General features: G+C 43.9%; 1 protein-coding gene, 1 long non-coding RNA gene and 2 pseudogenes across 2 annotated transcripts; 1 reads left to right on the top strand and 3 right to left on the bottom strand.

Moving 5' to 3' along the window:
* Positions 1-8,379: 8,379 nt before the first annotated feature.
* LOC119287510 lies at positions 8,380-13,972 on the bottom strand (annotated as a pseudogene).
* Positions 13,973-15,414: 1,442 nt separating this feature from the next.
* On the bottom strand, positions 15,415-17,011 carry LOC119283900 (wall-associated receptor kinase 5-like). Its single transcript, XM_037563257.1, has 2 exons — positions 16,099-17,011; positions 15,415-15,653 (listed from the first exon to the last, which is right to left on the bottom strand). The coding sequence occupies exons 1-2, from the start codon at positions 17,009-17,011 to the stop codon at positions 15,415-15,417; spliced, it is 1,152 nt and encodes a 383-aa protein (XP_037419154.1).
* A 2,432-nt stretch (positions 17,012-19,443) lies between these two features.
* LOC119287509 lies at positions 19,444-23,081 on the top strand. The gene is made up of 2 exons (XR_005140884.1): positions 19,444-19,898; positions 22,834-23,081. It is a non-coding gene; the product is annotated as an uncharacterized LOC119287509 (long non-coding RNA).
* LOC119287507 lies at positions 19,824-22,894 on the bottom strand (annotated as a pseudogene).
* Positions 23,082-26,923: the final 3,842 nt, after the last annotated feature.

The raw sequence follows: 26,923 nt of genomic DNA, 5'->3' as shown, positions 1-26,923 counted from the left end.
AACCCACCTTTCTTAGCAAACCGTTGTTTTGCTATGTTACCGCTTTGCTCAGCCCCTCTTATAGCATTGCTAGTTGCAGGTGAAGATGAAGTTTCTTCCATATTGGAACATGGATATTGTTGGGATATCATTATTATATCGTATTTACTTTAATGCATCTATATAGTTGGTAAAGGGTGGAAGGGTCGGCCTTATGCCTGGTGTTTTGTTCCACTCTTGCCGCCCTAGTTTCCGTCATACCGGTGTTATGTTCCTTGATTTTGCGTTCCTTACGCGGTTGGGTGTTATGGGAACCCCTTGACAGTTCGCTTTGAATAAAACTCCTCCAGCAAGGCCCAACCTTGGTTTTACATTTGCCTAACAACCTATCACCTTCCCTTGGGTTCTGCTAAGTTGGGACACCCCTGTAGGGTTTTGAACTTTCGAAAGCCGTGCCCGCGGTTATGGGCAGATGGGAATTTGTTAATATCCGGTTGTAGGGAACTTGACACTTAATCTAATTAAAATGTATCAACCGCATGTGTAGCCGTGATGGTCTCTTTTCGGTGGAGTCCGGGAAGAGAACACGGTCTCGGGTTATGCTTGAACGTAAGTAGCTTCAGGATCACTTCTTGATTACTTATTAGCTTCTCGGCCGTGCTTTGCTTCTCTTCTCGCTCTCTTTTGCGTAAGGTAGCCACCATATATGCTAGTGCTTGCTGCAGCTCCACCTCACCACCCTTTCCTACCTATAAGCTTAAATAGCTTTGATCACGAGGGTGTGAGATTGCTAAGTCCCGGTGACTCACAGATACTTCCAAACAGATGCAGGTGCCGATGATGCCAGTGCAGGGGACGCTACCGAACTCAAGTGGAAGTTCGACGAGGATTCAGGACGTTACTGTGTGTCTTTTCCGGACGATCAGTAGCGGAGCCCGGTTGGGACGATCGGGGATCTAGCATTTGGGGTTGTCTTCTTTTACTTTGGTTCCGTAGTCGGACCTTGATTGTATTCTAGATGATGTATGTATAACTTGTATTTGTGTGAAGTGGCGTTTGTAAGCCAACTTTGTATCCCTTTCTTTTTCAGTACATTTGATGTGTAAAGATTACCTCCCTTGCGATATGCCTACCATGCGGCTATGCCTCTAAGTTATGCCCCGACACGTGGGAGATATAGCCGCATTGTGGGTGTTAAAGAACCGTACTCCGATTTTTTATCTTATCTTATCTTAATGTTATGTCATCAGTCTTGCATAGAACTTGCATAGAAATTTCAGTTATAATGCCAAATCAACATCAATCTTATCTTAATGTTCTGTCATCATTATACTCCACTGTCATCATTAACAGCAATTTCTTTTTGGTAGTACTAAAGATTGTCCCATCAGAAATGAACATAAATGTTGAGAAATTGACAGTCCAAAAACAGAAATTTCAATCATGGCAACCTAAAGATTGTTCCATCATCATTACAAAAATTGACAATAGTCCATTGTAATGTTCTAATTGGAATTACAGAAACAAAATTGACAGTACTTAACACTCCATGTCATAGTGAACATTACAGAAATTGATAGAACATTTATAATTGCTGAAAATGCTACAGACCATCAATGATTCCAGAGATGTTTTCCTTCCCCCATTTTAGACCATAATAGTTAACTGAACTTTTTTTGTAATATTTCTTTAGAGGACATGATCAATTGTGTTTCAAATTACAGAGCAAGCAAGGTACACGGTGCAAAGTAAAGAAATTGTGTTCGAAATTGGGGCTTTTGGAGCACATTTTCTCATCGGCAGCAACACAAGTAAGAGCTTGAGCAAGATACAGGGCCGAGCCATGTACTTCTTCTCGGAGTGCTTGCAGAGGAGATACTGGGAGCAAGGTACAGATCCGGAACTGGAGATGAAAAGGCAAGGAGCCCTGTACTTCTTCTCACTGGCAACAGCACGGCCAGGGGACCTCTAGTGAAAGCACATGAGCCGGGGAGCTCCGGGCGGCAACACGAGCAGGGAAGGAGCAACAACTTTCAAAGGAGCTGCAAAAAAAAGCTCGAGCTTGAGTTCCAGGCCAACGAGAGAGCTTGAGGGAGCTCGAGGTCCAGGCGCTCGAGACCCTAGCGTGTGCAGGTCCTGGGCGGCGGTGGTGCGGGTCGTGGGTGGCGGGGAGATATCCGCGGCATAGGTCCTGGGTGGCGGAGGAGCACGTCCTGGGCGATGGCAGAGCAAGAAATTGGGCGGCGGAGGAGCCCGTCCTGGGCGGTGCTGGGGCAAGCAATTGGGCGGCGCAGGAGCACGTCCTGGGCGGCGATGGAGCAATCAATTGGGCGGCGCAGGTCCTGGACGGCGGAGGAGCAAGCCCTGGGTGGCGCCGGTGCAGGTCCTGGCGACGACTGACCGTGACGATGCGCGCGGGCAACGGGCAGAGGAAGAAGGAAGGAGACGGCCACCTTTTTGTAACAGATTTCATGCTACGAGGGCGTTTTTGCAAAATTGGCAGTACACTACACTAGTGACAACTTTTCTCGGACGGAGGGAGTAGTATATGTACGTCTTACCACAACTGATCAGTACAGAGGAGATTCATCTGTCTTGTATGTAAAGCTGCTCTCGCGATTGAATCCTAATGTACAATTTGTAATACTAGTCCTGATAATATAATGCATATATACATATATATATATATATATATATATATATATATATATATATATATATATATATATATATATATATAGGGAAAATCCATCCTACCACCCGATGGTAGTTACCCCACATATCTCATATACTACCATGTGGTACTATATATACTATTTTATTATTTTAAATATGTTCATATAATATATCTAAGATATTCAAAGCAAGTTACATAAAAAATTGCATATGAGCCCATAGTTTTTGTTATATTTATGAAATACGTACATATTTGTACGTAAAAAAGAGCATACTCAAAACATGGTACATACTACCTAAAAATTAGTATATATACTACCTAATCATTGTTATATACTACATACTACACGTACTTTTGGTTTCGATAGATACTACATACAACATACAAAACGCAAGTGGTCGTAACTACCACTGCTTGTAGGAAATATTTGTCCTATATATATGTGTGTATGTATGTATAAATAGAGTAACACTATTTTAATTCTGGATTAGAATAACTATTTGGATCACGGAGCGCCCTATAGGGCTGACGGGATCCTCCCGAACTCATCAAAACAAAAAAAAGTCAGATCCCGCACAACCCACCCCGGTCTCCCCAACCCCCGCTCCACCCACCCCGATCTCCCCAACCCATGCACCACCCACCCTGATCTGCCCCCAACCGGCGACCGGAGACATCGTCGCCGCCGCCTCACCAACCGGCGACTCAGCCGCCACCCCTTCCCCACCCAACAGGAGGCCCCGCCGCCGCGGGAGACCTGCTGCATCGCGCCACCAACAAAGGCCCTGGATCGGTGCCGCCGCGCCTCCAATGGCCCGGATCCGTGCCGCCGCTCCTCCATTGCCCTGGATCCGCGCCACCGCGCCTCCAATGGCCGGGATCCGTGCCGCCGCTTCCTCTATTGCACTGGATGCGCGCCGCCACGCCTCCATGGCCACCGGGGCGGGGCCTGCCGGCGACCATCCGCCGCCGTGCGGGACTCACCGGCGACCACTCACCCAACCGACGGAATCCCTGCTCCACCCATTGCTTCTCGCTGGATGTCGCTGCTGGAGCTCTCCTCCATGACGACGCCCCTTACGCGTGCTCCCAGCAGAAAAAATGTCGCCGAGGAGAATATCTCCCAGCGCTTCATCTGTCTCCGGCGAGGAGCACCTCAAGGGTCACCGTATCTGGCGAGGGTCCTTCGCCAACCTAACCTTCTCCGAGCACCAGTGCATCTGGCCTGTCACTTCCCCTCTGACCCCTTCTCTCATGCCCTGCTAGACACCAGAGAAGACGCAAGCACACCCAAGTCGACCGTTTTTTAGATGCAGATGGAATTCATATGCAGAGAGGAGGCATGCAAAAGAAATGAACTCCTATGGAAAAAAGTAAGATTTTTATTTTTGTGTTGCTGAGTTGTGTATGCTATTTTCTGTTTTGTGTTTTTGAAGTTCAAATTGTGGGATTGGAGAGGTTCAGTCCATCATGTGTGACAAGATCATTATTTTGAGATGAAAACATGTTTTTCTTAGCTCATCTCCCTACCCCTAATAGTACTCTACATGAGCATGGTGCAACATTCACATATGTTTTCGAGTAAAAGAAGAATGAAAAAATTGAGGTGAGGAATAAAAAAAATTGCCGCTCCTCTTCAAAACCAACACAATTGCATCGATCTAAAAGAAGACAACCACCTTCTGCTACTACCACTGACCGATGCCCGATTTGACGAGCCCCTTCACCCATGTTGCCATGTCAAAAAATGGATACAACTTTCAAAGAAAAAATGGATGCAAAGATTGCACTGCTTGTCTTGTACTACTATGCTTAAATTTCTATAAGTGAAGGTCAAGATGTCGTGTTCAAGAAGGGCAACTGTGTTATGTGTTATGTGTATCTCAGCAAGTTCAAATAATTTCAACATGCAAGGGAAAAACATGGGAGATTTGTGAATTATTAGAACATGAAGTGACAAACAAATTTAAAAGAGCATAAACAAAAATCAAGTCTAGGAAGATCACTTCAAAAACATTAATAGAAAAAGAATGTTCTTCTCGTGAGGGAGATAAGCTAAGAATTACCTCGTGTATCAAAGCCAAAACAATTTTTTACATGAGAAGTTCATGTATTATGCTAAAAAATTCAAGGAAGTTCGATTGTTAATGCCTGTGGGACTGTAACCTTTTTCATTTGACCACCAAAAATTTTTGTGGATGTGATGTGCGTGTGTGTGCTTAGTACACAAAAAATGTGTTTGATGTTTAGTTTTTATTTCCCCCAATCATAACAAAAAAGAAAACTCAGAAGTTCAACTTTAATAAAATGAGTAGTTCAAACTTTACTTATTCTCTAAAACCAAGAAGTCCAAAATAAAAAATGGAGTGGTATGATGTTTATAAAAACTCAGATTTTACTCTTTGCAAAAATCCTACGAATGTTCGGTTATTAAAGTGGTTTGATGTTTATTACAAGACTAGAATATTTTCTACTACCAAGAAATAAAACCAAGAAGTACAAATTAAAAATATGGAGAAGTTTCATAATTATAGAAGCTATGATTTTCCTCATTATTAAAGGATGGAATCAAGAAGTTCAAAATAAAAATAAAGCAATATTTCAATGTATAAAAAATGGAAAATTTGAATCTGTTGACGGGAAGAACATAAGAAGTTCAGACAAAAATAACACAATAGTACAAAAATAAGAGAGCACTTTGAAACGGCTATTTCACCGCTTGTAATAAAAATAAGAAGTTTGAATTTCAAACATAGAGCAGCTCAAAAAATCATAAAAAACGGGATTATCAGCATTTATAAAAAAAACTCTAGAAGTTCAAATTTAAATAACGGAACTAAACTAAGATTTTGCCATCATTGAAAGAATAAACCAAGAAGTCCAAATTATAAAAATAGAGAAGTTCCATATTTATAAAAAAACTTAGATTTTCCTTGTTACTAAAGAATAAAAATGATGAAGTTCAAATTAAAAAAGAGGAGTAATTCGATGTATATGTGAAACTCAAATTATTACCGTTTCTATGAAAAATAAAACAATGAAGTTCAATTTTTAAAAAGAATGTTTGATGCTTATTTGAAAACATATTTCCTTTGTAAGAATATGACTAAGAGGTTGAAAATAAAATAACAAAGAAGTTCGAAGTATATAAAAAAACTCATATTTGTTGCAAGAAGTTCGCGTGCACCTCCGTGCACGGTTCATAACGGGACGTCCGACCTCCAATTACATGTTTTAAAAAATGGCAAAAAATGACGACCATCCTTCAATTGCGTGTAATTCGATGTATACACAAAAATGTGGCATAAGTTCATAGTGAAACAACTAGAAGTTCAATTACTGCAAGGAATGCATTTCCAATGAGAATAAAAGTATAGAAAAATAAAAGCTTAAAAGGTTTGTTGAAAGAAGTTCAAGTGCTCTGTCCGGGGAAGTTCAAAAATTCTTGTGAGAGAGGTTCACCTTATATTTCCATGTTCGATTTTTCCCGTATAAAAATCGAATACAATTCTTTACTCAAAATATAAAAAGGTGAAGTTCATATTGAAATAACAGAGAAGTTCGGAGTTTATTAAAACCTAGGATTTACCTGTTCAAAAAATAAAAAACACAACACCATTTTTTGCACTTTTAAAAACAACTCATAAACGAAAAAAAAGGTTGCTAGAAGTTCAAGTGCTCGACGAGTAAAAGTTCAAAAAAATCTTGCGAGAGAGGTTCACCGTGTATTTAGATGTCCAAAATATGTTGTTTTTTGTGTTTTAAAATAATTCTCTCAAACCAGAGAGAAGTTCAAAGTGATAACAACCGGAAGTTCATGTACTCCATGATGTGTATTTCATATAAGAAAAATACAATAAAGTGAAACAGAGTGAAGTTCAAATAGACATGCCCCAGAAGTTCAACTACTTCACGCAGTGCAAAAAACAACAAGTCAAAAACAAAGTGAGGGTCAAACAAACATGCCCGAGAAGTTCAACTACTTCACGCAGTGCGTTTCCACTCGCAATGAAGGCATAAATCATGATCTCGTCATTTGTCAAATTTACTTCAAAATAACAGGAATATCATTTGTGTAAATTCAAGTCCTCGGTCGGAGAAAGTTAAAAAATATATTGTGAGAGAGGTTTGTACAAAGAGAATATCATTTGTGTAACACTGAACGAAAATGGATGGGAAAATTAAAAACGAAAATACGTCACAGAAGTTTAACGTGAAAATAGCACGAAGTTCGACTACTATAATGAATGAATTTGAGATGAAAAACTTTTAAAATCGTCGCGAGTATGAAAAAATGATCAACACGGAAAAGTAGCGTGTTTACAGCATCTTTCCATCGGTATATCACTTGCTCAATTCCGGTGAGTGGATGGAGAGCTACGAGTAGTGGATGGAGAGCTAAGAGCAAAAAAATCCCGTGAAAAACAGAGTGAAGTTCAAGCACACACGCTGAGAAGTTCAGGTTCTTCACGCGGTGCATTTTTGAAGAATCTGTTTCGCGATAAAGGCAGAACGCATGATCCCGCCATTTTCGAAATTACTTGAAAACGGCTAGGAATCAGAGAAAAACCATCAACATGAAAAAGTTTCGCATTTTCTATAGCTTTCAGCGGTATATTATTTGCCCCATTCTGATAAAGTTTGTAGAAATTATGACGAAAATACGTTTTTCGCCATTTTCGAAACTGACTTAAAACCGTAAAGAATTGGGAGAAACAATACATACCAAAAAGTTTCGCATTTGTTCAAGCTTTCCAACGCCATATCATTTGCTGCATTCGAACATAGGGTTAAAAAATTAGCTCGAAAATACGAACTCGGTAGAACTTGAACCATTTTCTAAAGTACTCTTAAACCAAGATGGGGACTCGACGGGAGGGCGCTGCGGGATTCCGGCATCAGCAGCAGCGGCCGGGGCCACGCCGCGACTCCGTTACGCCTCTGCGCAATTCCGGCGTGAAGGCTACGTCACGCGAATCACGGCGGCCTTGACCAAGGAGGGGTTCGTGTCGCGCGGCGGCCGGTGCTGGTGAGTTTGGGTCGGTACGTCGCAACGGCGGCGAGCCTGCTCGGCAGCCCACGATTGGACCTTGGAGCCGCGCGAAACGAAGGGGATCCACTCCAGACCCAACACAGGTAAATTTTGATTCAGTAGTGGAACCAGTAAATTCAGTATTGTGTTGCATAGCTGAATATATCTTCAGAGTTCAGACTGTGAACACTTATCTTCAGAGTTCAGAGTTCAAGCTAAATGGCCAAAATAGGCGCAGGGTTACCTTACTACAATTCACAATCATCCAACAATGGCTGGGTTTAGTTTTGTATGCCACAAACCAAAGAACGAACTGTGCATACAAGATTACAAACATCACCTTGGAAGATCACCAATCAGTTTGGACATGTCGGTGGTCCTGTGTGTTCCCTTGTCGAACGAGACAACAACTGAAGATGATCCTCCATTGTTAATTATCTGCATAGATGTTGTCTTCAGGACCATTGGTTGTGTGCCAGCTGAAGTTTTCATTTACCAAGTATGCATTTTATTTCTATCTACAAAAGTAAGCATGAATTCTAGCGGACGACGCCCGCTAAAGTTTCTTTTTCTTTCCAAAATGCCAATTGAAGTTAGTTTCAGCCATTAGAACATGACACTTGGAGCAAAATGCTGACAGTCAAAGGCTGCTTAATTGGACCATACACATCCAAAGCTCGTTCCTCACAAATTTACTACAATGGTGTAAGTGTTCTACCAAAGAAAGAAACAATGGCGTATGTGGTGATTTTTCCACAATGTCAAATCAAATGTTAGGATTATTTCTCCATAAACTGGCTCACTTATTACAACAATGGGTGGGTTAAATATTTAGTGTTGCATATCCCAAACAAAAGAATTGACTGTGCATCAAATACAAACATCATCTTGCAAGATCTTCAACCAGCTCAGACATATCGATAGTCCCACGTGTTGTCTCGTCCAAAGGGACAACCACTGAAGGTGATGCTCCATAACTACGTGCAAAGCAGTTATGTTCACAAGCACTGGTGGCGTGTGAATAGAGTCTCCTCATCATCTCTAGTCTCTCTGCAACTTCCTTCATTGTTGGCCTGTCATCTCCCCTCTGGCTAAGGCAGTGAACTGCGAGTTCACCCATGTTCTCAAGGACCACCATACTCGCGTCATCTGTAATTTCAGAGTCCAGCATAACGTGGTGCGTCTTCCGCTGAAACATCAAGGGAAAACTATACGACAGTGAGTGCTTTCCATTAAAGTTATCGGTATATATAGCCCTCTTTCGTGTCATTAGCTCCAGAAGAACCACCCCGAAACTGTATACGTCACTTTTCTCGGTGAGAAGATGGCTGATAAAGCTCTCAGGGTCAAGGTATCCCAGTGTTCCATGGACAAACATGATGAACTCACTTTCATCCATGGACTTAAGTGCCGATGCTCCGAAATCAGCAACCTTTGCATTGAGTTTGTCATCCAAGAGAATGTTGGCAGATTTGACATCCCCATGTAGGATTGTGCGAGATGTGGACGAATGTAAGTAAGCTAGAGCTTCTGCTGACTGTGTAGCAATCTTCAGGCGAATAGCAAGGGGGATTGGCAATCTACGATCAGCAGTTCAGCACCGTGAAGGAACTGGGATAGAGTACCATGGGAGACAAACTCATAGACCAGCATTGGGACATCTACATCCAGACAACAGCCTAGTAACCTCACAATGTTTCGGTGATTGATTTGTGACAAGATTATAATCTCATTGACAAATTCTTCTCTCCAATCATCATTGACTGCTTTGGACTTCTTTATGGCGACCTCTTTTTGATCATCCAAAGTTCCTCTGTAGACCATACCATGACCACCACATCCAATAACTCGATCTTCATTGTAGTTGTCAGTGGCTCTCTTTATCTCTTTCTCCGTAAGTATGCGGATTGTGCCAACCTGCTTTGACCTCATCTCATCATATAACTTGAGACCTCCATTTTGTCTGAAATACTCATCTCTCTCCCTCTTGTGCCTTTTAATTTGAAATTGCATGAGTAGCAAGCATGCTAAAGCCATCACCAAAGTTGCAGAAATACTGAGCCCTGCAAATGTATATTTTTCAGAAACTTATTATAGTTCTATAACAAACTTTGAGCTCACTATTTTTTTGGTTGTATAAGTAATATTTTTGTTATTGTTCCATGAGTGTTAGTTATTACAATGCATATGTTAATTTAAATAGAAGTATGAAAGGGAGAATGGCGTTTTGGCCGATTTAAAAAAAATCAAAATTGAAATATTTCGGTTTAAAAAATTCTAAAAAGAATTGTACAAGTAAACAATGATGTGAGGAGTATGTATGCATGCATCTTTCGGATGCAGAGGCCGGGGGATGACCTACTTTTCTAAAAAAAATGTATGTAAAATTTCAGATGAAATACTTTGAAATGCGACGTGTACAAAAAAAGACAAAATCATGGTCTGGGAGGATGAACAGTATCATGCGTTAAAAAGCCCCAAATTTGTCTTTTTTGCACAGCCCTCATTTCAAGGTATTTCATCTTGAAAATTTACACACTTGTGTACTATGCCTTCATCTATCTCTGTATTTTTCTTTCAGATTTTCTTGAAATGTAAAATTATGAATTTTCAAGAATTTTGAAATTTGCATTTGGAGGCCTCCATCTAGCTCGACCTCCAAAAGCAATTGCCGTATGAAAAGGGGTTAACTGTTTGAATAAATGATGCGTACCAATGACCAATTTTTGATCTGAAGACAACAGAGATCGGCATCCAAATTTTATACCATCAGGTCGTGTTCCTCTCTTGCATATGCAAGAGTAGTTCCCGGGTGTGTTGTTACAGACCCCTTGTCTACATGGATACAAATCTTCATACTTGGGGTCCTGGTTACGCAATGTGCACTCGTCTATGTCTGAAGATAACATTGGAAACATCCACTCAGAAGAGTAAATCTGAAACATGAATTCACTATGCTTTCACTATTGCATGTTGGCTAAAGAAAGATTCAAGAAGTAATGAAACCATGTTTTCAATTCAATATGCAATGCTGCAACTATGCTTCACATAACATCTTCGAAATTAATATTACAACCGTGCATTACCAACTTACATCAGGAAAAAAGATGTTTGCCAGTTATTTGTTAAGGTGTGGCGGAAATCAAAGCTACATTAGGTAAAAATCGCAACCCACATGTTGGAAAGTCTTCATATAGATGTTTTATGAAAGTTTATCTGGGCTTAACTAACATTGGATATTGTTTATAGTTCCATCAGTATTTAGTGTAGTATCCATGGAAATCTACAAAAGTTGAAGTAAAGTAAATACTCAACCTTGACAGCCGTTAAGAAGATAAGGATTGCCCTCATATCCTCCAGAGCACTGGCATAAGTATCCTGGACCATTGTTAGGGGCCATGCAATAGCTGTTTGCACTGATGCAAGCATAGTCAGTAGGTGTGGCATTCCCCTTCTGTGGGCATGAACCATTCCTAATGGCCCAGTCGACGACAACGGGGGCACCCCTCTTCGCTCGACCATCGATGAACCCAAGTACGCCGTTGAGGTCCTGCTGCCTGAAGGTGTACCACCCAATCTCAGCCACCATGGAGTAGAAGCATGGGTTGAAGTTTGATACCCTGCTCTGCTTCATCTCAAATATGATCTCCAAGGAGATGAGATTGGTGGGGATGGCAACCTCACAGCAGCCCATCCCAGCGCATGGCGCGCCCTCAGACGTGCTGTTGATGCCCTCGCAGTTCGAGTAGCAGCCAGTCACATACTGGCCTGCGGTTTCTTTGTAGCCGGTGATGAGCCCTAGGGTGTCACAGCCAATGACTGTGAAATGGTTGCGTGACGGTGACGGGAGGAAGGGCGTGTGCTTCAGATCGTACCATGTGGTGAACTTGGTGAATGTGGTGTTCGAGGTGAAACATATGTGGTTGACGGGGCTGTATACGCGCATCTCGCCATGCTTCAGTGAGATGTCGGCGATCTCAACTGTATCTTCTGAACCACCGGCAGTTGGCCTTGGTGGATCGACCGTGCTGTCACAATCGAGGTTGAAGTAGCTGTTTAGGCTGATTGCAGCACAGTGCGCGCCAATCCCGAAGGGGTATGGGATGGATACGTTGCCGCACTTGTCAGGGCAATCTGGCAACAATGTGGACCGTCCAGAAGAGGCTCCGGCAAGTGTTCCCACTGCTGGGAAGAAGATGCTTGCTATGAAGATCACCATGACTGTCGACACACCTGCCATAATTGGATACCAATTAGCCATGCTACATCTATGCAAACAGGTTATATCAATATGAAGTAGATTTGTCACCAGAAATAACTAAATGCAAGTTCCTCTGTAGACCATACCATGATCACCACATCCAATAACTCGATTTTCATTGCAGTTGTCGGTGGCTCTATTTGTCTCTTTCTCTGTAAGTATGCGGATTGTGTCGACATGCCTTGACCTCATCTCATCATATAACTTGAGACCTCCATTTTGTTTGAAATACTCATCGTTCTCCCTCTTGTGCCTTTTTCTTTGAAATTGCATGAGCAACATGCATGTGAAGGCCATCACCACAGTTGCAGAAACATAAACACTGAGGCCTGCAGTAATATATTTTGGAGGAACGGGTGCTTGTAAATTTATATTAGGATTTGGACTTTGCTATTTTCCTTCTGGTTGCAACTTGTAAGTAGTGTTCAGATTTAACATTTTGTTTCAATTACATGATGTTTGTTAGGGAAACACACAAAGCATGAACAGAGATAAACCAGTTATATAAATGCTGCTTACCAATAACCAATTTCTCAGTTGGTGAATGCAGAGATTTGCACCGAAAATTTGTACCGCCAGATCTATTTCCTGTCTTGCATTTGCATAAATAGCTTCCTGGTGTGTTGTGGCAGACCCCTTTTCTGCACGGATACAAATCTTCATACTTGGGGTCCTGCTTACGCAATGCACACTCATCTGTGTCTGAAGATATTAACGAAAGCAATTAGACGCATCAAATTAAACACGAATGACTATATTAATTTCATTAAGAGTTATTTAAAAAGTAATATATTCAAGTAAAGAATTCACTCTGTAATGCTGTAGCTTGGCTTTCTGTAATTTTTCTCGACTTAATATTACAGTACGTGTTAATAATTTACACCAGAAAAGTTCACATTGTTTTTGCCAATACTACACCGAGGTTCCGGCAAGTGTTCCCACTGCTGGGAACCAAATACGATTATGTGAGTGCTGCCAGGCGCTCGCCTGTATGCACAAGTCTTGAAGAATTCTGTTGAAACTAACAGTTGGAGTTGCTACACAAGGTGAAATTCGCAATCCACCTTAACACTGAGTATGGTTTAGAGTGCCATCAGTTTTTAGAGTAATATCCTTAGAAATCTACACAAGTTATATTAGAGTAAATATCTAACCTTGGCAGCCATTCAGAAGATAAGGATTTCCCTCATATCCTTTGGAGCACTGGCATAAGTACCCTGGACCATTGTTTGTAGCCATGCAGTGGCTGTTTGCACAGATGCAGGCGCAGTCATTAGGTGTGTCCTTCCCCTCCTCTGGGCATGAGCCATTCTTGGCAACACCCCCCGGGGCTCGATCATTGATAAACCCAAGGCTGCCGATGAGGTCCTGCTGCCTGAAATTGTACCACCCAACCTCGGCCACTATGGTGTAGAAGCACAGGTTGAAGCCCCATACCTTGCTCTGGTTGATCTCAGAAATGACCTCAAAGGTGGTGAGGTTGGCTGGGATGGCAGCCTCGCAGCAGCCCATCCCAGCACATGGTGCGCCATCCGACGTGTTGTTGACACCATCGCAGTAGGAGTACCAGCCCGCCACGTACTGGCTTGCGGCGCCCTTGTAACTGCCGATGAGCCCCAGGGTGTTACAGCCGATGACTATGAAGTGGTTGCGCCATGGGGAGGGTAGGAAGGGTGTGTCCTGCATTTCATACCTTCTGGTGAACTTGGTGAATGTGATGTTTGACTTGAAGCAGATGTGGCTGACAGGGCTGAGCACGCGCATCTCGCTGTGCTCCAGTGAGATGTCTGCGAGCTCAGCTACTGCTTCGGGATGACCAACCATTAGCCGTGGTGGATCGGTTTTGCCGTTGCAGATGAGGTTGAAGGAGCTGTTCCGGCTGCTCGTGCCGCAGTCTACCCCAATGCTGAAGGGGTATGGGATGGGCACGTCGCCGTGCTTGTCAGGGCAGCCTGGCAACGAAATGGAGCCGTCGGATGTGGCTCCGGCCGCTGCTGCCATTACTGGAAAGGAGGTGCATACTATGAAAACTAGCAGGGCTGCTGCCATTGCTGTAAAGGAGATGTTACATGTATGCAAACAGCACATTAGCTAACCCAGCTAAATCAGTATGTGGTATGCTTGTCTCTGCAAAAGAAAAATTGCAAGTTGCCATAGGATCCTGATTGTGTACAATTATTCATCTGAGAGAATCTCCAATGGTGTCAGTTAACTACTACAAGTGGTATCCCTATATCAGAGTGTGAGACTTTGACCGTGATTGTGTGTTTGCCTTACTCTTAATTCTTTATTCCGAGTTGCTGCTTTTGTCAATGGTCTCACACCCCTCATCTGAGATTTTCTATCTTTTCCAGGAAATGAGATGGTTTGGTGTCGGTGGTAACGTGGCGGAGGATGAATCATTGTAGATTGGCTCAGTGAAGCCTACACATTTAAAAAAAAATCAACAAGGTGAGAACACCCCGGTTCCAACTTTTATGTATTAGAAAAAAAACAATTATTTAGCATACACATACACTCTTGTGCTGGATGGGGACTTTTATTTTGGTCAGCTGGATCATATCAACATTCATGTATTGAGAAGCATGCGAAAACCAGGAGTGAGTGATGAGTTTTCTTGATTTGCCAATGTGTTGGCTTGCATTCTCAGAGGCTGGTGACTGTTAATTTGGTCAGCTGGAGCATGACAACACTCATCATATTGACTATTGAGGAGCATGAGCAGACCAGGAGCGAGAGATGAGTTCCCTGTAGATTGTTAAAAAAAATAGTGCCATTGCGGCGGTGCAGCGCGGAACAGTGCTGACACCTCGAAGGGCTGCGGCTTCTGGGGCCGGTCCTCGAGCTTCGGCTAGGAAATCGAGTTGTGCGCATAGTATGTATAGTTCCTGATGATTGATTATTATTGATTGGTTGCAATGGCTATTGTGTGGTCGAGGCATTTGGTGGAGGTTGAAGATGAACTGCAGACCCTTGATTTCGCATCCAACGGCTGAAAAATCGACCAGAGATGAAAAACTCAGCTGACTGATTTTCTAGCCATTCCCTATTTTTGTTGGTGTGGGGCGCTTGGGTTGGGTTGCTCATGTACTCTATGTAGATCGTTCCTGACAGTAGCAGTTTGCTGTTGGTTGCTAGTTGATGAATTAGGAGTTGCTTTTGTAGTAGCAGTTGTAGATCTAACCTTGCTGGCCATATCGTGCCCGGCAAAAGAATATACACTTATTATGAGTGAATGGATGGTTTCATGGTGCCCGGAAACCATTGTTTTTAACATTTTTTTCTTCTTCTCGTCGGAACATTGTAATAAATAGTATAGTTCTTACCAATACATGAAACTGGTACTAGTAAATTTTTATTAGAATTTGGACTTCTATTTTTCTTTTGGTCGTAATAACTTGTAAGAAGTGTTCAGAATTAATATTTTTTATACTGTTACAGGATGTTTGTTATGGCAATACACATCTAAATGGAGGTGAAAGCATGAACAGAAATAAACGGTTTACATAAATTGTGCTTACCAATAACCATTTTGTCAGCTGGAGAATGCAATGATCGACATCCAAAATTTGTACTGTCAGATCTTTTTCCTGGTTTGCATTTGCATAAGTAGCTTCCTGGTATGTTGTGGCAGGCCCCTTTTCTGCACGGATACAAATCTTCATACTTGGGGTCCTGCTTACGCAATGCAAACTCATTTGTGTCTGAAGATATTAACGAAAGCACACTTAGAAGCATGAAATTAAACATAAATTACTATATTACTTTCATTAATAGCGGTTTAAAAAGTCACAGATTCAAGTAATGAATTCACTTTGTAATGCTGTAGCTTGGCTTTCCGTAATTTTTTTCAAAGTAATATTGCACAGTACTACACTGAGGTGTGCTGGAAACCCCAATATGATTATACAAGTGCTGCCAGGCACTCGTGTGTATGCCCAAAAGTGTTGGAAGACTTCTGTTGAAACCAACAGTTGGAGTTGCTATACAAGGTGAAATTTGGAACCAAGCTACTGGTGAGTTTCCATACAGATGTTTCGTGGAAGTGTATTTAGTTTAAGTAACACTGAATATTGTTTAGAGTTCCATCAGTTTTGAGAGTGATATCCCTGGAAATCTACACAAGTTATATCTGAGTAAATATTGAACCTTGACAGCCATTCAGAAGATAAGGATTGCCCTCATATCCTTTGGAGCACTGGCAGAGGTACCCTGGACCATTGTTCGCGGCCTTGCAGTAGCTGTTTGCACTGATGCAGGCATAGTCACTAGGTGCGTCCTTCCCCTCCTCCGGGCAAGAGCCATTCTTAATGGCCCAGTCAGCGACGATGGGGGCACCCCTCTGTGCCCGATCATTGATAAACCCAAGGCTACCAACGAGGTCCTGCTGCCTGAAATTGTACCACCCAACCTCGGCCACCATGGCGTAGAAGCACGGGTTGAAGTCCCATACCTTGCTCTGGTTCATCTGAAACACGACCCCGAAGGTGGTGAGATTGGCTGGGATGGCAGCCTCACAGCAACCCATCCCAGCACATGGCGCGCCGTCGGACGTGTTGTTGACACCATCACAGTAGGAGTAGCAGCCAGCCACGTACTGGCTGGCGGTGTCCTTGTAGCCAGTGATGAGTCCCAGGGTGTTGCAGCCGATGACTGTGAAGCGGTTGCGCGATGGTGACGGGATGAAGGGCGTGGGCTGCAGATCATACCCATCGGCCAACTTGGTGGATGTGCTATTTGACGTGAAGCAGATGTGGTTGACGGGGCTGAGCACACGCATCTCACCATGCTCTAGTGAGATGCTGGCAACCTCAACTATTGCCTCGCGATCTCCAACCATTGGCCGAGGTGGATCAAACGTGCCGTCGCAGGTGAGGTTGAAGTAGCTGTTCAGCCTGGTCGTGGCGCAGTGCCCCCCAATGCCGAAGGGGTATGGGATGGGCACATCGCCGCACTTGTCAGCGCAGCCGGGCAATGACATGGAGCGCTCGGAAGAGGCTCCAGCCGCTGGAAAGGAGATGCATACTATGAAAGCTAGCAGGGCTGTTGGTGCTCCTGGCATGTTTGGATGTTAACTCATTCTACGTGTATGCAAACAGAGCATTAGCTAACCCGGGTTATATCAGTGTGTGGCAGGTTTGTCTCCGCAGAAAAGTAAATACTGATCATATGTAGTTATTCATGGGAGATGTTAGAGAAGGTCCTGGTCTCCCCTACATGGGCACGCTACAATTGCATCCATCTTATATTCTTTCAGGAGAGAATTTCCAAGAGTGCCAGTTAACTACTCTACAAGTGACGTTACTATATCAGAGTGTACGTTAACACGCACATAGGCTTCGACCTTGATTGTGTGTTTGTGTTGCCTTTGTCTTAATTCTTTATTTGGAGTTGTTGCCTTATTATTTAATTGCACATCAGTGTTGATGCTGACTGTTGGAGGAAGATTTAGGCCATGAAGATAGCAAGTCATCCATGGTTCTGTCAATGGTTTGGTTCTTTCCTGGCATTTTCCCTTTCCTTTGTTTACCTCGTTTTGTTTTCTCTTATTTTCAGGAAACGAGATGATCTGGCGTTGGTGGTAACATACAGGCGAAGGAATCATCGCCGATTGGCGTGCTGGAGCCTATATTTGCTATATAAAGTCAGCAAGGTGAGAACACTCTGGTTCCAACTTCTCATTAGAAAAGAAGAAATTTGTAGAGCCTTCACATCCACTCTGATTCGCAATGTGTTGGCTTGCATTGTCAGAGGCTGGGGACTTTTAGTTTGGTCAGCTGGAGCATATTAACACTCCTTGTATCGAGGAGCATGAGGAGACCAGGAGCGAGGGATGATTTTGTAGATTGTAAAAACGTTTGGTGCTATTGCGGTGCGGGCACGGATGGCGGCTTTGGGGCTTCGCATAGGAAATACGGGTGTGTGCACCGTATGTATTGCGCAGTGGAGGCATTTGAGGGTCATTGTTATTGGTGTGGGCGGGCTTACCGGGCGCTTGGCTTGGGGATAGGGTTGCTGTATGTAGAGAGACGACTGATAAAAATATGGTACACGTTTCGCGTACTCTCGAAAAAGAAAGGTAGTAGCAATTTGTTATTGTTTCTTTTTTGAGTACCAATTTGTTGTTGTTGTTGTTGTTGTTATTGTTATTGCTAATTTAATTGAGAGATGCTCAATAAAAAACAATCTATGATTATTATGAATTAATGATTATGGTGCATCAAGATGGAATGGAATCGATTCTTTTAACTCTATTTTTATGCTTTTGTGCTCCTATCTTCTTCACGCTGGATACCATCGTAAACAGTATACCCAATCAAAATCAACCTATTGTCTCAAAAAAAAAACCAATCAAAATTATCCTTTTTGCATGGAAATTAAAATTACCATATTTGCATGTGTTGAATATTTTCTGGGAATAAATAACGCCGTAGTAAAAACAAGAATCCATCATGCTATGAAATTTCATATTCAAATGTGAAAAATAGTATGAGAAACAAAAATGACAAATTCATCAAAAATAAATGTGCCGAATTCTAGGCCTGATTTGCATTAGCTATTCTGAGTTTGGATCTAACTTTTGATACACCATTATAAATATCTATTGCATTTATATTCTCACTGAATAACATAAAATTTTAATGTTTAAGAAACATTACGGAGATCGGTGCACCACAAGGGGAGCGGCTATTCTCGCTTGACGCAAGACACACACACGCCTCATCTCAAGCACTTGCGACAACGGCCCCAGCGTGCGACTATAAAGCGGACGTCTCATATGGACCAGTGAGCTACCACATGCACGCATGGGTTTATTTTTTGTTTCTTCCTTCCATTTTTTCACATTTTCTTTGCTTTCTCCTTTACCTTTCTTATATTTCGAAATATTCTAAATACATATATAATTCAAAAATAATATTACATATTTTTGGAAAAAATCTTTAAAATGTTAATCGTACATTTAATTTTTTTAAACATGTATGAAAAAAATAGACATCATATATAGGAAAAAATGGTAATCATGTATCTGAAATTTTTTAAAAGTATATAAAAATGTTCCTATTGTATACAAAAGATATACAATGTGTGAGAAATAAAGAAGATACCAAAAAATATATTTGAAAAAAGTTAATATCTATTGAAAAATGTTAAATGTGTAACAAAAAATGCTCCTAATGTATACAGAAAATGTAAAATATATATGACAAAAATAGACATGGAAATATATATGTTTGAAAATAATGTTAATCATGTATCTTTGAAATGTTTATAAAATATAAAATTAAATTAATAATTCAAGAAAAATGTTTTGTGCCATTGAAGGGCATATGCAGGTAGGTATTGTATAAGATCTGTTGGTTCTTCTTCTTCCAATTGTTTTTTGAACAAAGCAGTATGGAAAACGGTAAAAGAGAGTACGCTTCGAAGTCAAGAATACGCCTTTTCACCGCTCACTAGAGCGAGCGGGCGAGAGTCCCTTGCCCAAGCCGCCGGACGGCCCCCCACCCCGCCGCCGTGCCGACTGCCGACGTGCCGGACGGGCGGCGGCCACCGGCGGGTGGCTTCAGCGAACGTCCGCATTGGTGCGGCAGGAGTAGCGCGGGCTTCCGGCTCCGAACTCAGACGCGGATTCGACGGGAGGGCTCTGCGGCAGGGATGGAGGGAGGGAGGGAGGCTTCAGCGAGCGTCCACGTCAGCAGCGGCGGTGGCCACGCGGTTCCTCCCGTAGCCGCGGGCTTCCGGCGCCGAGGCTCCGTCCCGCGGACTCGGCGGGAGAGGTCCGTGCGGCGCGGCGACCCGTGGTGAACGCCGGTGCTGGTGAATTCGAACCGGTTCGTCGCGACGGCCGCGATTCTGCTCGGCGGCGGCTGGTCGCCGGCTCGCGTTTGGATCTGGGGAGCGGATCGAGCCGCGCCAACACAAGGGGATCCATTCCACGCTCACCACAGGTAAACTTCGATTCAGTATCGCGTCACATAGCTGAATATATCTTCAGAGTTCAGAATGGGGACAGTTCACACTAGACACACATTATGGCCATGGTCAAACTATACAGCAGGCACACATTATGTACATGTTGCATACCTTGAAATGCCAAGTTTGGCGATTTCTCCAGCATGCCAGACCGAATGTCAGGATAATTGCTCCATGAACAGGTTTAACTTATTACACTTCGCAATCGTAACGGTGGCTGTGGTTTAGTTTTGCGTAACACAAACCAAAGAACTAACTCTGTATACAAGATTCCAAACATCACCTCGCAAGATCTTCGACCAGCTCGGACATGTCGATTGTCCCGCGTGTTGCCTCATCAAAGGGGACAACAACCGAAGATGATCCTCCGTAGTTATACACACACTGATTGTCTTCATGAGCACTGGCTTCGTGCAACTGGAGTCTCCTCATCATCTCTAGTCTCTCTGCAACTTCCTTCATCGCTGGCCTGTCATCTCCCCTAGACCAACATCGGGACATCTACATTCAGACAACAGCCTAGTAACCTCACAATGTGTCGGTGATTGATTTGTGACAAGATTATTATCTCATTGACAAATTCTTCTCTCCAAGCATTGTTGATTGCTTTGGACTTCTTTATGGCAACCTCTTTTTGATCATCCAAAGTTCCTCTGTAGACCATACCATGACCACCACATCCAATAACTTGATCTTCATTGTAGTTGTCAGTGGCTCTCTTTATCTCTTTCTCTGTAAGTATGCGGATTGTGTCGACCTGCCTTGACCTCATCTCATCATATAACTTGAGACCTCCATTTTGTCTGAAATACTCATCTGTTTCCCTTTTGTGCCTTTTTATTTGAAATTGCATGAGCAGCAAGCTTGCTAAGGCCATCACCACAGTCGCAGAAACACTGAGGCCTGCAGACATATATATTTGAGAAACTAATAATAACAGTAGTAAATTTCTGTTATGAATCGGGAGTTCACTATTTTTCTTTTGGTTGTAAGTACCAAGTAGTGTTCTGAGTTCATATATATTTTTTACGTTGCTTGAGTGTTTGTTATTAAAATGCACATCTTAATGTTGATAAAAGTATCAATATAGGCCAATTGTTAAATAAATGATGCTCACCAGTGGCCAATATTTCAGCTGAAGTCAACAGAGGCCGGCATCCAAAATTTGTACCATCAGGTCGTGTTCGTCTCTTGCATTTGCAATCGTATGATCCTGGTGTGTTGAGGCAGACCCCTTTTCTGCATGGATACACATCTTCATTCTTGGGGTTCTGCTTACGCAATGTGCACTCGTCTATGTCTGAGTACATAATGGAAAACATTCTCTCAGAAGATTCAAACTAAAAAACAAGTTCACTATATGTCTGCGGGACAAAGATTCAACATGTAATGAAACCAACTACTCAAATATCTGATTTTAATTAGACAGAAATACTCTTTTCAAAGTTTTTGAGAGGAGAGGGGGAATGTACACAAGTTGAATTAGTGTAGATACTTGACCTTCACAGCCGTTCAGAAGATAAGGATTGCCCTCATATCCTCCGGAGCAACGGCATAAGTATCCTGGACCATTGTTCGCAGCCATACACTAGCTGTTTGTACTGATGCAAGCATAGTCCTTAGGTTTGTCCTTTCCCGTCTCTGGGCATGAGCCATTCCTAATGGCCCAATCAGCGACGATGCGGGTACCCTTCTTGGCTCGCTGATCGATGAACCCAAGTCTACTGACGAGGTCCTGCTGACTGAAGTTGTACCACCCAACCTCAGCCACCATGGCGTAGAAGCATGGGTTGAAGTGCCATACCTTGCTCTGGTCCATCTCAAACACGACCTCCAAGGAGGTGAGGTTGTTGGGGATGGCAGCCTCACAGCAGCCCATTCCAGCACATGGCGCACCTTCAGACGTGTTGTTGGCGCCCTCACAGTAGGAGTAGCAGCCAGCCCTGTACTTGCCTGTGGTGTCTTTGTAGCCGCTGATGAGCCCCACGGTGTCGCAGCCGATGACTGTGAAGCGGTTACGCGATGGTGACGGAAGGAAGGGCGTGAGCTGCAGATCGTACCCTACTGTGGACCAGCTGAATGTGGTGTTCGACTCGAAGCATATGTAGCTAACGGGGCTGAAAACGCGCATCTCGCCGTGCTCCAGTGAGATGTCGATGATCTCATCTTCTCCTCCGGGATCCCCAACCATTGGCCGTGGTGGATTAATCGTGTCGTCGCAGATGAGGTTGAAGTACCTGCTCAGGTTGGCCGCGGCACAGTCCGCGCCAATCCCAAAGGGGTATGGGATTGATATGTCACCGCACTTGTCGGGGCAACCTGGCAACGACATGGAGCATCCAGAAGAGGCTCCGACAAGTGTTCCTACTGCTGGGAGGATGATGCTTGCTATGAAGATTATTGTGACTGTCGATGCTCCTGGCATGGTTGGATGCCAATTAGCTATGTTACATGCATTGTATGCAAACAGCACATTAGCTGGACAGGGTTAAATCAACATGAAGTAGGTTTGTCACCAGAAATAACTAATTGCAATTTGCGATACAATACTGATCTATATGGAGAGATTTTCCAAGGGTGTTAGTTAAGTACCACTAGTGAAATCTCTTTATCAGAGTACGTTAACACGCACAAAGGCTTTGACCCTGATTGGCTTCTTGCCTCGGTCTAACTATTTTCTGGGGTTATCTCCTTAATCTTTAATTGAACATCACCATTGCTGCTTACTGTTGGCGGAAGGATACGGCCATGAAACAGCAAGTCATCTCATACAACAATAATATATTTTGGTTTTGTCAGCGGTTTGTTCGCAATATGGTTCGTTCATAATATGTACCGCTAACATATTTGCGTCATTTTATTTTTCTCTTATCTTCAAGAAATGATGTAATATGGTGTTGGTGGTAGCAGGCAGAGAAGGAATCATCACAGATTGGCTGGTTGGAGCCTACACATTTTTTTAGATCATCAAGGTCAGAATACCCTGGTTCCAATTTTTCATTAGAAATCTGGAGCCTACAAACACACCATTTGTCGCTGATATATTAGTAGCTTACACAATCACAGTGGGTGGCAATTATTAGTTTGGTCAGATGGAGCATATTAACACTCATGTGTTAATCTAAAAAAGGCATTAATGTACGTGGAATGTGTAATGAGTTTCTTGCTGGAAGGTGTTCAGTTGGACCTGTTAGCCACCGGGCTCAACAAAATACATGCCATCCTATACTAATCAGCTTAGAAAATAGTAATAAGTGATTTCTTACTCGAAAACTATATTAATCTATCAACTTGCAAAATATAACAAGTGTATGTAATCGGACGTCTAGCGAAGATAGTATGCACCTTTTCTTCTACTCCCTCTGTCAAAATATAAGAGTTTTTTTATACTCGCTTTGTATCAAAAAACGTCTTATAATTTGATACAGAGGGAGTATTTAGCAAGATAAGTTTTTTTTTAAAGAGGGGTCTCCCTCCGAATGCCCTTACTAGAAACAGTTGTCTTTACAAACTGAATGGGGGAACAGAGAAATCCGAGGAAGGCTAATCTGGAGCAAAGGATGCAGATCCATCCCTGTCAGATTTGTCTCATCCTATTCCTACAACCCATATCAAAAGGAAGAAGGTAGCTGAAGTTAATTTGAGTGATCGCAAACACGATTGTGTCTTCGAGGGCACCCAACCCTCGGTGAGTAACCTTGTTGCGAAGATCAAGGACAAGGTGGCGCTCTGGCCAAGGCAAGTGCTGCTGGCCTCCAAGACACCTTGCCCTAGACCTGGGATGTACATTAATTTCCTGCATTGATCTCCATGACTGTACCTCCTAGTGTCAAACATGATGATAATATTGCGCGTGCCTTGCGTGTACAAGGAGAAGTTCACTAGGAGTAGTTAGTTAGATAAGTATCTTGTAATCTTTATCTTCTTTATCTCTAGCTTTTCTTCCTTTCCAAGATGTAATCTCCTAACCAACTTGTACGCGTATTTGGGCTCGCAACCCCGCTATATAACACGCAACACGTCTGCCAGGAAAGGCAAGACGTTTACCGCAAGTCGCACATGGTATACAGAGCAATCTTCTTCCACTAAACCCTAGCTATCCCATCTCCGTGCGCAGCCATGTCTTCCTCCACCTCCTCCTCCCAGTTGTCGCTCAGCGGTGGAGTAACGGAGAAACTCTCCCGCACCAACTACATCCTATGGCGGACACAGATCACGCCGCAACTGCGGGGCGCCGGCGTCTTCCACTACGTCGACGGCACGTCCACCGAGCCGGCCAAAACCCACATCACCAAAGATGCTGCTGGGAAGGAAACCGAGGGGCCAAATCCTCTTCATCCAATTTGGGTGAGGGAGGACCAGCAGGTCCTGGGATACCTGCTCCAAAACCTCTCAAAGGAGGTGCTCGTCACGGTGACCGCGATCACCACGGCGAGGGAACTCTGGGTGGCGCTGGCGAGCATGTTCTCGTCGCACTCACTCAGACGCGTCAACAACATCCGTACAACGCTGATCAACGCGCAGAAGGGCAACCAATCGGTGGCCGCCTACTTCGCCGCCATGAGGGGCCTCGCCGATGAGCTCGCCGCGGCGGGCAAACCCATCCAGGACGATGAACTCATGTCCTACATCATCCATGGGCTAGACCAGGACTACCAGCCCCTCGTTTCTGCCCTGGACGCCCGCGTCACTCCGGTAACACTTGATGAACTCTTTTCCATGCTCAGTAATTTTGATCAACGCATGGCGCAGTACAACGGCTCCGGCGGCGGCTTCAAGTCGTCGGCAAACTCCGCCTCCAGAGGCCGCGGCGGTGGCTCTCGCTCTCGTGCCTCCTCTCGTGGCAAGGGGAGGTTCGGATCCGGCGGCAGTGGCGGCTACTCCAACAACGCTCGTGGCAGTGGGCGCTCCGCCAGCGCAAAAGGGCGTCGTGGCGGCAGCTCCAACAGATCCCGTCCGGACTTACCTCGCTGCCAAATTTGTGGCAAGCTCGGTCACACAGCGAAGGATTGTTGGTACCGCTACGAAGAGGATGATGGTGACTCCTCACAAGACGAAGAAAAGGTGGCTGCGGCTGCCGATGGCTCCTATGGGATCGACACAAACTAGTATGTTGACAGTGGTGCCACAAACCACATCACCAACGAGCTTGAGAAAGTCACCATGAAGGAAAAATATCATGGCAAGGATCAAATCCATACGGCCAGTGGTGAAGGTATGGGTATTCGTCACATTGGTCATTCAATTATTAATACCCCTAGTCACAAAATACATCTCAAAAGAATCTTGCATGTTCCTAGTGCCCATAAAAATCTTCTGTCTGTTCATAGAATCGCCATTGACAATCATGTTTTTCTCGAGTTTCATCCTTATTTCTTTTTGATCAAGGATCAGGCCACGAGGAAAGTTCTTTATCGAGGTAGATGCGTTCGAGGGCTCTACCCGTTGATTCGAAGTTCAGAAGATCCAATAAACAAGCTTGTGGTGCTATCAAGCTTTCGTCCACACGGTGGCACGATCGTCTAGGACATGCCTCTTTTTCCTTAGTTGAAAAGTTACTTAGGAAAAATAAGCTCCCATTTGTTGGTGAGCGAAATATTGAAACTATTTGTGATTCATGTCAGTGTGCCAAAAGTCATCAATTACCATATCCCATATCTACTAGTGTCTCCACTAAGCCTTTGCAACTGATTTTCTCTGATGTGTGGGGGCCTGCTCCCTCCTCTGTTGGTAGATACACCTACTATGTGAGTTTCATCGATGACTACAGCAAGTTCTCATGGATCTATCTCCTTAAAAAAAGGTCCGATGTGTTTCAAGTGTTTAAAAACTTCCAAGCACTTGTTGAAAGGAAGTTTGACAGCAAAATTATAGCTGTCCAATCCGATTGGGGAGGGGAATACGAGAAACTCAATTCCTTCTTCCAAAATATAGGCATATCCCACCATGTGTCATGCCCACACGCTCATCAACAAAATGGGTCGGCCGAACGCAAGCATAGGCACATAGTTGAGGTCGGTTTAGCTCTTCTAGCAGGGGCGTCCATGCCCCTCAAATTTTGGGACGAGGCGTTTCTTACAGCTGTCCATATCATCAACATGCTTCCTAGCCGTGTCATCAATAATGAAACACCTATGGAACGCCTCCTCCATGTCAAACCAGACTACACATCTCTTCATGTTTTTGGATGTGCCTGTTGGCCAAATCTCCGTCCGTACAATAACCGCAAGCTCATGTATAGGTCAAAACAATGTGCGTTTCTTGGCTATAGTGCCCAGCACAAAGGTGTCAAGTGCCTTGACATCTCCACCGGACGGGTTTACATCTCACGTGATGTCGTGTTCGATGAGACCAAATTTCCTTTCGCTCATCTACATCCCAATGCCGGAGCTCTCTTACGCAAGGAAATCTTGCTTTTACCACCTCACCTCTCTGGCTATGATCAAGGGGGCATTAATAATTGTGATGATCATATGACTAACCCTACTACTAATAGCCTTTATGAGTCTTGTGGTGATGCAGCAAAAATTCGTGAAGAAATCGTCGCAAATGGTGAAGAAAATATGACAGCAGATCCATATTTTATGTGCCCTAAGTTGTGGAGCAAATCTCCCTCGGGATCTGCCCAGGTGCTGCCGTGCAGCGAATTCCCCTCGGGACCGGTGCCTTGCAGCGAATCTACTGCGACAGCCGCAGGTGGGCGCGCTGAATCGGATTGCCACGGTGACTCCCCTCGTCCGCACCAATCACCGTCCAGCAGATGGCAGGCTGGCGCTGGCCTGGGCCGCGTGCGACCTGAGGCCCAACCAGTCGTCTACAAGCGGCGGGCAGCAACTCGCCGGGCTGAGGCGGGGACAGATCCTGACAAGGCCGGGCCCGGGCAATCACGAGGCAATGATGATGTGGCTCGGCCCAGATCTTCTGTGGCTGGTTTGCCGCTTGCGCCGCAGCAGACGACCGCAAAAGATCCCGATCAACCTGACGCTGCCGACACCACCAG

This window comes from Triticum dicoccoides, chromosome 4A, assembly GCF_002162155.2.
Source record: "Triticum dicoccoides isolate Atlit2015 ecotype Zavitan chromosome 4A, WEW_v2.0, whole genome shotgun sequence".
Lineage (NCBI taxonomy): Eukaryota > Viridiplantae > Streptophyta > Magnoliopsida > Poales > Poaceae > Triticum > Triticum dicoccoides.
The sequence above is the reverse complement of the archived record's forward strand: the minus strand, read 5'-3'. Positions and strand labels throughout refer to the sequence as shown.

Bases quoted from the DNA above. Each gene is read 5' to 3' on its own strand.
- LOC119283900 (XM_037563257.1), bottom strand. From the start codon at position 17,011: ATGCCAGGAGCACCAACAGCCCTGCTAGCTTTCATAGTATGCATCTCC. The intron at 15,654-16,098 runs GTTCAATATTTA...TAATATCTTCAG, and splicing joins TCTTCTGAATGGCTGTCAAG to ACACAAATGAGTTTGCATTG.